The sequence below is a fragment of the Diabrotica undecimpunctata genome, chromosome 3 (assembly GCF_040954645.1).
Source record: "Diabrotica undecimpunctata isolate CICGRU chromosome 3, icDiaUnde3, whole genome shotgun sequence".
In the NCBI taxonomy this organism is placed as follows: Eukaryota; Metazoa; Arthropoda; class Insecta; order Coleoptera; family Chrysomelidae; genus Diabrotica; species Diabrotica undecimpunctata.
In genome coordinates, this window is record NC_092805.1 from 55,788,502 (window position 1) to 55,802,031 (window position 13,530).

General features: G+C 32.2%; 1 protein-coding gene across 1 annotated transcript in view; it reads right to left on the reverse strand.

The window, feature by feature from the left end:
• The window catches only part of LOC140436823 (kinesin-like protein KIF19), a 234,969-nt gene that overhangs the window by 19,094 nt on the left and 202,345 nt on the right, over positions 1–13,530 (reverse strand). Inside the window, exons 8-10 of the mRNA XM_072525950.1 lie at positions 8,662–8,870; positions 766–982; positions 491–704 (exon numbers count right to left, since the gene is read on the reverse strand). Of these exons, the coding sequence (XP_072382051.1) occupies positions 491–704; positions 766–982; positions 8,662–8,870 (640 nt within the window). The remainder of the gene's footprint in view (positions 1–490; positions 705–765; positions 983–8,661; positions 8,871–13,530) is intronic.

A 13,530-nucleotide genomic window follows, 5' to 3' on the forward strand; every position in this document is an offset into this window, starting at 1 on the left:
TTTTGATTAAATAAATCTTAGTTTATTAAAAATGTATTGCACTTTTTTAGATTATGTGTAAATCTTCTGAATAACTAATCATAATTGTATAGTAGTTTTAATATTATTGAGTCCGGCCCTGATCCCACCGCTATATTGGTATGATCGTTAACCACACCTGATGCCGTTTTTAATATACACGTTAATATGCTCAAAACTTCTCCATAGATTCTAACTCGATAAGACCGAGCTTAATAAAAAATGAAAAGACAATTTAATTAATTAAGTAAGCGATGTAACTACTGTCAATTTAATAAATTAATCATTTTTATGTTGTAATCATTTTTTGAATAAAATAAAGCGATTTGTATGTTGTTACCTATACAGCAACAATAATGTAGAACAATTTCTGAAAAATATTAATTAATAGATAATATATAGTAATATAAATCAATACAAACTGATTGAGTTTGTATTGAGTAAAGTAATATATCGAAAATATACATTTTACCTTCCATTATCTGCCGCTGTCTCGTGATTATCTCCTCACAAATCTGTCGTTGTCGGTCATATCGCAAAATTAAAAGATCTCTCCTTCTTAGTTCATGTTGTCTCACCAATCTCTCTGATTGAAGAGCCATCTTATCAGCTTCTAATTCATGTACTCTGCACATCAGAGCTAAAATTTCCCTTTCATCATCAGATGATAATAGTGTAGGAAGTTGCTAAAATAAATAATTATGTACTTTAAACAAATACAGATTTGTTAAGACAATAAAAGCTTACATCTTCCAAAGTAACACCTCGTTGTCTACAAACTTCCAGTTTCTGTTCTATGTGAATTCTTAGCTCCGACCATCGTTCCTGTTCTCTTTCAATATCTGCCAGTTCACTCCAAGCCTGTTGAATAGCCGATTCTCCTTCTGCGTCAATATCTGTGTCTAAAGTATCATCATTTTCGTATCCAGCAGATCGAAAGCCATCTGCTGTGTATGTTCTTCTTCTATAAGTTAACATGTACTTGTTAAAAATATAGTTAAAAATACTATCAGAATGTAATAATATTATCTTTTTCTGCAGCCGTCCCGAAAATAAAACTTTCGGTATGATTTATTAAATCGAAAGTACCATTTTACTCTTACAGAAAGTAGCTACTTTCGGGACTAATTTTAGGTAACGGCTTTGACAATAATATCAACTTCGTATTTTATTATAACAATGCTTGCTATTTAACACTAGAAGCACCAGAGCGGTCATTTTGACTGCTTTTCATTTTTGAATCTCTGTATTACCTATTCATAAATGTTTTAGAAACTTGACAATTTATGACTTTTCCTAGATCTATTTGAAGATTATAATTTCTCTTTTACAGGTACTTAGCGTAATTACTTTTTAAGATATGGTAACGTATACCTAGAACTACCATATAGCAGTCATTTTGACTGCTTTCTATTTTCGACCCTCATTAGTCTAGAGTATTACTCATTCATATTTATTTTACAAAATTGATGATTTGGGACTTTATTATTTACTTAAGGATTATAATTTCTCTTTTACAGGTACCTAGTATAATTACATTTTGAATATATTTATGTTGATGTCTACCTAGAAAAATGCGGTCCTAATGAAGAGGTAGTCTAATTTTTGTTCTATTTTCTGGGAAGTTTTTACTTATTTTATGTATAAAATACATCGAAAATATTTGTTATTATGTAGTTTGAGTATACTCTTTGCAATTGCATGTTCAATCTGTATTTTGATTAATTTTACATTGTGATTTTTATTATTTCTGCTGTTATTATGTCTCGCCGATATTTGACTCAGCAGGAGCTATATTAGTAGCTTCTATTTATGTATTCACTTAGGTGTATAATATTTTTGAGCATATTCTTCTTGATGTCACGAATATTGGCGATAGTCATGGCAATATTTACCTTATCTTCAGGATGTTCTTCTTCCTGGACCCCGTTTCCCAAATATTTTTCTTTGCAGGATGGCTTGTAGAAGGGCGCATCTAGATTCATTTCGCACAATGTTTTCGAAATATTGTAACTTTCGAGATTTGAGTGGTCCACGGGATTTGAAGTGTTCTCCGATTTAGCCATAGCTCGAATGCTTCCAATTTTCTGCATATATCTTCGTCAAGGTCAACTATTCAACACCATAAAAAAGAACAGAGAAGACGTAGCATCGCAGCATCCTTACTTTTATACCAAGAGAGAGGTTATGGCTCTTGAAGAAGGCCCCCATCTGGTTGAAGGTGGATCTAGCTTTTCCGATGTGCGCTCTTATTTCTTGGTTGTTGTTCCATTCTTTATTTATTACGGTGCCATTTATTTAAATAAATAAATAAATGAGTATATACCTGCATACTAGTTTATCTCATTCATTTTAGGAAGGCGTACCAGTCAAAATGTTCTAAAGGAAGCTGCTGGACCAACCCCTCATGCTAAGAGAAGCATTAGAGATTCTGCAGCTAGTGCATGGCGGCTGTTGATTGATGAATGCATACTTCGTAACATAAAATCATGTACTGTTGCTGAAGGTAGAAGAAAACTCAAAGATGAAAATTGGCAAATTTCTATTGAATAAATCGAAGCATTTATATCCTTACTGTATGCTAGGGGAGCTTATATGGCACGAAATGTTAGCATAAAGATGCTGTGGTCTGGTACATGGGGTCCAAAATTTTTTCAAGACACGATGTCTAGAAACAAATTTACACAAATAATGAGTTTTATCCGTTTTGATATGAGAAATACCAGGTCTGAGCGATTATCAACAGATAAATTTGCACTTGCGTGGGGAATATGGAACCCATTTATAGAGAATTGTATATTATGTTATACACCTGGCGAAAATATAACTATCGACGAACAGCTTTTTTCCACGAAGGTAAGATGCCGCTTTACCCAGTACATGGTGAATAAACCCGATAAGTTTGGAATTAAATTCTGGCTTGCAGCTCATGTCGAGTCCAAATATTTGTTGAACGGATTTCCTTACCTAGGGAAAGATGAACAACGACCAGCCAATCAACTTCTGGGGGAACATGTTGTTAGCCGTCTAATGGAACCATTTATAAATAAAGGAAGAAATGTCACGACGGATGATTTCTTTGCGTCCATAAAGTTGGCAAAAGAATTACGAAAGAAGGCTACCAGCATTGTTGGAACAATCAACCGAACAAGAAAGGATATTCCACCGTCAGTAAAAAATGAAAAGATGGAATTGTACAAAACAAAAATTTTCAAACACGAAGACTTGACGCTAACGGCGTACCAGGGAAAAGTCAACAAAAATGTTCTAGTGCTGAGTTCTTTACACTCGAATGATATTAAAATGGGCACAGATAAAAAGAAAAAACCGGAAACCATCATCTTCTACAACCAGACAAAATACGGAGTAGACGTTGTAGATCAGATGGCTAGACTGTATTCAACCAAATCTGCTTCAAGAAGATGGCCGTTGCAAGTTTTTTTTAATATTTTAGATATGGCAGGAATAAATGCTTGGGTTCTGTATAAGAAAGTTACGGGCAGTCAAATATCTAGGCAGGATTTCCTACTTCAGTTAGCAGAAGAAATGCGAGAAGATCACATGACTAACGGCAGGACAACATCAACGGATACAAATCCAAGAGGTACAAAAAAACCATCAAATAATAAACGTAAGCAGTGTCAAACAGGGAATTGCAACAAAAATAAAACATTTGAAATTTGTCATATATGTAAAAAATTTGTGTGTGGGTCATGTACAAGCAAAATTGAAAAATTTTGCTACTGCATAAATTGTACTTAAATAATTAAATAATTTATTTAAATATATTAAATATGTCTTTTATTATTAGTTATTAACTCAATATAGGTTTTTATCAAATAAAAAAGAATACAAAAACGGCTGGCAATAGAAAATTCTAATATCCGTCATTTTGACCGTCGGTGGTGCTTCTAGGTATGCACAAATGCTTCTAGTGTTAAGATTCGTGTGTTCGCTCAGTTTTTTATTTTTCAATTCCAAGAAATGGAAATCAGCAGTGAAAGTGAAGCCGAAATGATTCCAGAATGAGATTAGGGAAACTGCTGAAGCCACTATTTACGAATTATTGCCGGTAAAGTCAAGAATGAGTTATGAATTCGTCTACGATTTATTTCAAAAATGGATCAATGATAAAAATATACATACTATAAATGAAGAAGTTATTCTTGCCTATCTAATTGAAAAATCTAATATCTTGAAGCCATCAAGCCCTTGGAGCAAGAGTAACTTTAAAGTGTTTAATAAAAGTTCATAAATGAAGTTTATCCATATATTCTTTTTAACACACAAAACGGCCGCAGAAAAAATATTGTACGTAACACGATTCAAAAGTAATTTTACGACCACTCGCAGGATTCCAGGACTCGCCTACGACTCGCCCTGGAAACTTCCTACTCGTCTCATAAAATATCACTTTCAGAACTTTTTACGTAAATTAGGTACTATTAAATTTATAATACAAAATTTTATTTAAAAACGATTTTCGAAGTGAAAATCTAAACGTCAAAACAAACGTATTTTAAACAAATAAAGAAATAACGAATAAGTTAAAAATATTGTTCGGAAATTCTGGTTAATTCACATTAATAGATAAAAATACCTTGATATATAAATGATCGAAAATATAAAAGCATTATGTTTTAATATTTTGAGTTATTCATTATGTCAATGTTTAACATAAAACAATTGCTGGTTTAACACTTAAGTACGCACGGCCTCAATAGCGTCCATAGAAGTTCTAAACGAAATGATCTTGGTAGTTGAGGAAATGAAGCAATGAACATTCGAAAATCGGATCATTAAGACGAATAATTGAGATGTAGTTTGGTGCATTCGAGTCGTGAGACCGTCAGAAAATTTTGTGATCTATTACAATCACGAAGAAATAAAAAATTGCATTTGTGCAAAAGGAAAATACATTGTCCAGAGTGGAACTTAAAAAAAATTAACTCGGCAAATATTGAATAAAATTTCGCTGAACACTAATATCATGTTGGCAAAAGTCAACGAGCCCTGGGTACCAAAGATCCAGGTTTGTTTACTGAAATTTAAATTTTTTTTAAATTGACTTTTATATAGTAAAGTTGGTAGCACTGCTTTTAAAAAAGTTGGTAGCACTAATGCTACCTTTAAACTACTTCAGATAAGGAGTAATTTTACTGTATACAGCAATCGTACAAATGCTCACGTGCATATTTGCCGCACTTGTTTTTATATTGTTAAAGTTATTTATTAACAGGTTAAGTACCACGAGAGGCTAACACGGACCCACACATAACAGTTATATACGGCCGCGTGATACCGACGTGGACTCACGCACTAGGTCGTCAGAAAATGCTGTGTAGCTCAACAGCGGCTTCTCGAACTTATTAAAACTACGTGGACATTTCATGCCCAGCCAGATGGTCTAGGAAGCATACTTGTCCTGTGCTTCTGAGATGTCAACGAGGACTCACATGGTCCATAATATTTATAAGTAACAATTGCGAAATTATATACAGTGATGAGTGTCTTACCACCCGGCTTTTTAACGTAAGAGATAGAAAATACAGTTACCTTGTGAAATAAAAAGAGATGAAACTCGTAGAGGTGAGAAATAATCGGAAAAACCTATAATTTATACTACATTACATTACCACTATCGAGAGTCTCACATCTTTAGACGTTAGATTCGAGCTAAATCACCTCGGTCATAATTATTATGAGTAACGTCGAATGTGTGACGTATTTCCATTTTTTAATTTCGCATAAAGTAAAAACTGATTGACCACAATAAAGCAAAAATGTGAATAAAATAATTTAATTAATAGTGATTATTTAATCTAAAGTTTTAAATTATTAACCAAGAATAATTTCTACTATGATTTGAAGAGTTTAATACACTCTTGTCACGAAATAATTATAAATCCTTCGTGGATTAGTGGTAAGAATTCGACATTGCGATACAGACATCGCAGACGATTAAAGTTCAAAACCCACATATGGTTTTTTTTTTTTTTTTTTAATAATTTGAAATTATGCAAAGATCGTTTTGCTTTGAATCACTAAACAAAACTAAACAAAAACTAAAGTTAAAACAAAAAATCTTATTGACAAAACAGTATCGTCGTACTTTCGAAAATAAAGTAAAAACTTTTAAAGAATGTTTAAATAAGTAAAAATTCTACAAAAAAAAATATCCTTGGCCACTAATCAATCGATTAGGAAAAGTCGCACTGAGATATTCACTGACGATGCGAGAATTATGTGCAGGACAAGCATCGTGTTGAAACCATATGGAATCGAAAGGTATTGGTAAATTACAAAGGGCTGGGACAATTTCCTTTTTGCAGAAGTTCCAAGTATTTCCGCCCAGTCAACATACCGTCTATAAAAAATGAACCAATGACATGATTCCCTATTATGCCTCCCCAAACATTTACTTTTCGAAGACGCTGGGTACGAGCGACATAAATCTGACGAGGATTTCCTCGAGATCAATACCTAGCATTGATTGAATTGTGATGGCCATGCAATGAAAACGTACATTCATCGGTGAACAAAACGTTCTCTAAAAAATGTTTATCTTGATGTGACATTTCCATTGCAGTTTGACAAAATTCTAAACGTCTATATTGATCCCCAGGGAATTGTTCGTTGGATTTATGAAGTTTATAGGGACGGTATCGATGTCTTTACAAAATTTCACCTACTCTAAATCTTGGAATTCCACATTGTTCTCCGAGACGAGGTGTTGATTGGGTAGGATTTTGCTCAATACTTGCACGAATCAAAGTGTCCCTTAGTTCCAAATCTGGATTTACCTCCCTTCGTCTGCGAACTCCTCTTGGGTCGAACACGGATCCATAAGTAAAAAAATTACGTATAATAGACTGAATTGTTGATCGTGCTGGAGCCGGCCTATTTGGAAACATATTTACAAATTGTTGTTTAATCATGTTGTCTGATAATCCATTCACATGTCAGACAACAATTTGCACTTTTTCCTCGACCGTTAAAATCCTTTTCACGAATTGTTTTTTCAATAAAAAGTTTCTGTTTACCGTAAAAAACACTTTTCGATGTGTTATTATTTGATAACTTGAAGGCTTGATGATTTGGTTAGCTATAAAGCAGGTAGCTGTTTGCGCGCATCCATTCCAATGTCGTCAATTGTTTTGAAAATCATTACCTGTACAGAGGAATTGATATTAACACTGAGAATTTAGTGATGGATTTGACATTAAACAGTCTTCAATGGATTATTTTCCATTCACAACTGAAGACTGTAAAACTGGAATTGAATTTGAAATATTTTGTATTTCTATTTTATAAAATTGGAATAAGAATAAATTGTAAATAATGAGTTTTTCGAAAACTTGTTACCTAATATGTATCATATTTTCTATTATTTTTGATTAAGTAAAACAAAAATTTTACCCTTGGTGTGAAGTGAACCCCAGTCTTCTTATCAATAGACAACGTCTCTAACTATTACGCCAACTAAACATACAACAAATGTTTTCGGACTGAACATACATATTTAGTTTAGTCAAATATTTCAGTTTGAGTTATTTTTATTATTAAATAAACTTAAAGATTTATAATTTAAAATCGCTACTAATTAATGTTTTTTACTATAATATATCTTAATATATTTAATCATTTATTCTAACATCAGAAATTATTAAAATAAAATATTTTCGAGGTCATCCGTATAATTATGACTGAAGTCAAATAGACACGTCTAATAACTACCTTATCTCGTAGTATCTCACAACTTAATCTGTATTCTATCCTTTCTGCTATTATGCCGGGTGGTAAGACACTCATCACTGTATATTTTTGTTATATATTCATAGTCAGAAAACATTTATTTTCATAAAACAAAAACATAATAATATCCACAAGGAAACTAAGTTCCTGTAGCTGGCTGTATACCATGTATCACAAAATTTTTTGTTAAAATCCTTTATAAAAGGTATATCAATTAAAAAACCCAAACGGGCTGTCATGAAGACAAAACGTTTTCGGAATCCATATTCCATCATCAGTGTCTAGGTGTACATGTACAAAACATGAAATTTTTAAAGCTGAATTTTTTGTAATATTGTCGTTATTCTCACGCGAAACCAAAGTTTTTTGTGCATTTTTAGGTAAGTTATTTTTAAATTTTAAATGATTAAATGACTTTTGAAGCTATTTTTGCAATAATTAAGCAACAAATTAAAAAAAATATTTCTACAGACCCTCATTTTAAAGGATTTCCTATGCTGTTTCAGTAAAATTGTGTCACTTTTCCATATAATTTACCGGTCTTTACCTTTAGTATTTAAAATTAAATACCGATCTTACATTGTTTATTTATTGTTTATAAGAAAAAAATGCCCTTTAATCTTTTGCATATTTTGTTTTATTGCATCTTGTTATCACCAAATTTATTAAAAGAATAGTTAAATACCTGTATTTAACTATTTTTTATTGATAGTTGGCGGATGCTCCAAATTTTTTTGACCCCCATCCACCATTTTGTGAAATTATGTTTTTAATAATTACTCTGAAATAAGATTAATAAATTAAGTAATTTAATCATTCTGATTTTTACTACAAATTCAAAAATATATTCAAATTATAAAGAAAATAATGTTAAAAGGTTTGAATTACCTCATGCTTTGTTGTGTTCTGGCTCTGGATTCGTTAAGGCTATTTTTATATAATTTATTATTTCTCGACTCCCAATGGGATATGATCATATGTTGCCTTTCTGATTCCATGCCTAAACTTAGAAGATGTGAATCAATTTCCATTAATTTTCGTCTTAATTTCATTTGTGTCTTAAATGTCTCCACTATTTGTTCTCGAAGTTGCTGGACCTGAAGCAACAATAAAATAATAATAAAATATAAAAACGTATAATAAATAAGCACAACAAAACGATATCTGTACTATAAATTTTCATGATATGTAAGTGAAAAGTGTCTATAATGTCCTTATAAAAGTGAAAAACTGACAGGTAGACACAGAAAGAGGCAATAAATAATATTAAGAAATATTAATAACGAAATAATTATAGGAACAGAAGACAAACTGGAGAAATCAAATAATACATTCAGACACTTTTTGACGAAGATAAACCTTGTTCTCCACGTGAGTGTAGAAGCGTGAGTTTCAGATGCGTGACACTGTGGCATGCTAATTGTTTCTGTTACAGACCCTTGTTCTTAAAGATCTTTTTAGTAATAAATTATGTTTGGGGCTATAATATTCCATAAACAAATACGTTTTCTTTTAAACTACTCCATTCAAGTACTAATTATATATAATCCCTCTTAAAATTTTATTGGTTTTTAGGTAAAACCGTTTTTAAGCGTATTGTTTTCTTATTGAAACAAATATTTCGAACTAAAGTACATATCCCCTTTCCAAAAATTAATTAGCTTAGGCTAAATTTTTAAAAAGCCAAAATATCATTTTAGTTGTCAGTTCTTCTTCTTCTTCTTCAGCCTTCATTCATCCATTGTTGGACATAGGCCTCCTCCAATTGTTTCCACGCTTCCCTATCTTTTGCAATTCTCATCCACTGCTTTCCAGCTACAGCTGTTATATCGTCTATCCATCTCTTTTTGGGTCTTCCTACGCTTCTTTTTGTTTCTCGAGGTCTCCAGAATGTCACTTTATAAGACCATCTGTTGGTGTCTTGTCTTGCTACATGTGCTACCCATTGCCATCTCAATGTCGCTATTTTTTCCATGATGTCGGTTACTTTAGTTCTTCGACGTATTTCGGTGTTAGGAATTTTGTCTCTGAGGCTTATATTTAACATGGCCCTCTCCATGGCCCGTTGAGTTACTCTTAATTGTTTTGCCATTTTTCTTGTTATTGCCATAGTTTCCAATCCATAAGTTGCAACTGGTAGTATATAAGTGTCATAGGTTTTTCGTTTTAAGTGCATTGGGATTTTTCTGTCTTTTAAAATGAAGCTCAACTTCCCAAAAGCAGCCCATGATAATTGTGCCCTTCTTTTAATTTCTAGGGTTTGATTTTCCTTTTCGTTTTTAATTGCATGTTCTAGATATATATATTGTTCTACCTTTTCTACATTGATGTTATCTATCGTGATGTTTTCTAGGCTGTTGCTTAATATCTTTGTTTTGTCGAGATTCATTTTTAATCCTATTTGATTTGATTTGTGATTTAAATCTTGTAGCATTGATTTTAGTTCATGGATATCTGTGCTTATTAGTACTATGTCGTCTGCGAAACGCAAATGGTTAAGATATACTCCATCTATTTTTAATCCCTTTTCGACCCAATTTAGTTTTTTGAAGACATTTTCTAATGCCAGAGTAAATAACTTGGGTGAGATGGTGTCACCCTGTCTCACGCCTTTGCCAAGGTCTATTTTCATAGTTTCCAGATCATCATCTATTTTTACGTGAAAAGTAGCATCATCGTATATATTCTTAAGGAGGGCAGCATATCTTGAATCTACTCTGGCGTCGTCCAGTGCTGTTAAGAAAGCCCATTTCTCGATACTGTCGAATGCTTTATGATAGTCGACAAATGCCAGATGTAGTGGTATGTTGTACCCTATTGTTTTTTCAATAACTGTCCGGATTGTTTGCAAGTGATCGATAGTGCTAAAACCCTTACGAAAGCCTGCTTGCTCCACCGGTTGGTATGCATCTAGCTTAGCTGTCAATCTATTTGTTATTATTCGAGTTAGTAGTTTGTAAAGGTGTGACAACAAGCTTATTGGTCGGTAGTTTTCTATATTTGCGGCGTCTCCTTTTTTATGGAGTAGAATGACTTCCGCATTTTTCCATGCTTTTGGTATTTGTCCTTCCAATAGGCATTTATTCAGTAATGCTCTCATTGCCTCTTCTAATGCAGTGCCTCCCATTTTTAGCATCTCTGAAGTAATTTTATCTTCTCCTGGTGTTTTCCCATTTTTCATTTGTTTTAGGGCGGCTCTAATTTCTGATGTTATTATTTCAGGGAGATCCTCTGAGCCCACATTTAAGATATGTTTTGTTGGTATACTGGGGTTTGGAATAGTAGAAGTATACAGCTTCTCATAAAATTTTCGGATTTATCTAACGATCTCTTCCTTATGCGAGCACACTGTTCCACGGTCGTCTTTTATCTTTATGATTTTATTCCTGCCAGCGGATTTACATGTTTTTAGTACTTTCATGTTCTTATTGTTCTCTATGGTTTCAAGAATCTGGTTTGTTCTATAAGCTCTGAGGTCTTTTCGAATATTTTTCTTAACACTTCTGTTGAGCGCTTTATAGTCCGGGTTATCTCTGTTCGTTCTTCTTCTTTTCTCTATCTGTTCTAGAGTCTCGGGTTTTAGTTTAGCTTCTTTTTGTTTTCTTATTCTGCAACAAAGTTTCTTAGTGACTGTTTGTATGTCTGTAGTTATTTTCTCAGCTAGTTCATCTATATTCTTGTGCTCAAAGGTATTTGCTACTAGTTTCCGTGCTAATTCCTCTTGATATTTCTCTTTATTACTGGCTAGGATGTCTGCCGTCGGTAAAGGGTTTGTTGTTAATAGTTTTCGTCTTTCTCTCTTTACGTTAATATGTATATCGGCACGAACTAGTCTATGGTCACTGCCAGTATTAAATTTGTTCAGCACCTCGATGTTTTTACATATTGATCTATCACTGGAAAGGATAAAATCTATTTCATTCTTAACCTGGCCGTTCGGGCTACGCCATGTCCACTTTCTTTGTATTTGTTTTTTATAGAACGTGTTCAGGCAAAACATTTTTTCGGTTCTTATGAAATTTGCTAATGTCTCTCCTCTGGTGTTTCTGTTGCCTAGACCGAAGTTTCCTATGTAGTCTGAGTCGCCTGGTATTCGCCGCCCTATTTTTGCATTAAAATCTCCGGTGATGATAACATAATGTGTTTTTTCTAGTTAAGTTGCCAGTTAATATTTAAATGTCAATAGGCATTCAGACATACATATTTGTTGTTACCATCTAGAGAAACTCACTAATGTGGTATTAACTTGTGGTAAGTCGTTTACTGTTCGGTGTTAATTAATTGCGATAGTAAGAGATCCTTTTGGTCTATGTATAGAGTACCTCTGGCAATTCATTTATTGCCACGACTATTGATCTCTAATGATAATTTTTTTTTTGTTAGGAATAGTAACTTAGTTTTATGTTGATAGTTTATTTTTATTTTTTTTTGGGTATGTTACTAAATGTAACATAATAATTTTGTACCGATAATTTAAGTAAAACAGAACAATGGCCAATGATTTTCGTTTAGATTGTAGTAAAAGATTCATTTGACTTTTAGTTTTTTGAGAGATATTTTAGAGAGGTTGATATAAGTAATTTCTGTATTGAGTGTATTTAAATTATAGAAATGACTGCAATCTCTTTTAAAGTTTAATGATTTTAATTTTTAATGACAGTATGTGTCATTATGTTTTTTATTAATATGTTTTTATTAATAAAAATTTTTGAGTATGAATAAACAATGCTTAATGTTTGTTTGTTTTTTTTTCTAATTCATGCTTGATTGAAAATTTAATCAACAATATTTTTTGTGACTTATTATTTTGTTTTTGAGTAACGACGATATAAAATATTTGAATTTTATTGTGAAAGATCATATAATAATTCTTCTGAACTCTTTTATTGAATGTATAACATTTACCTGCAACTTATGGTTATATAGGTCAAGTTTTATAGTTTTTTTTGTCGATAATTTGCTGATATGTTTTCTGACGTGTGTTTTTAATATTTTTCTGATGTTTTTAAGACAAATTTTTGTTTAGTTTATTTAATCTCTCTACAAATTTACATTTGTATGCCAAGGGATAAATAATAGAACACGTAACTTCCATAAAATATTTGAGAGTCATGTGTTGAGAGGTAAAAGATATGGTAACGTTATAAACGTCACATATTACTTATTTTTCTTCTAATAATTATTTTATTTTAATTTCTTTTGATTTTATTCATTTATTAACTTTATCTTTCATTTTACTATTTGGTTCTAAAAATGGTTGGCGTCCAATTCTTCATTCAACTCTTCAATCAACTAAATATCGCATTTAATCTTTATTTTTCATTTTTATTGTTCATTTATTTTAGTTTTAATTCTTGTATTTGACTCCAGTCTGTTTTATGTGGCAGACATGAAACGTATAAATTTCTATGCCTCACTTCAGTCGACAAAGTTATTTGTCAGTTGGCAACTCTGCTCTGTCATTGCGACTGTAAAGGTGGATTATATTTTTTTAAATTGTTTTTTGTTTATTTAGCTGGTACTTCGATTGAAAATTTATTTTATATATTAAATCTTTCCCTGGAATGGGTACTGATACCTACTTGTCTTGTTGTTTGAAACGTTTTAAACGTTTGGCATTCCTTTCCTCAGGTAGCTTAGCTACCTCCGTGGATGTGTTAGTTGTTGCTCTTGAATCCTTAGAGTCTTCTAACATTATTTCCATAAATTGGTCGCATTGCTTCTGTAGTGATCCGTTCCAAGTTAACATACCCTTTT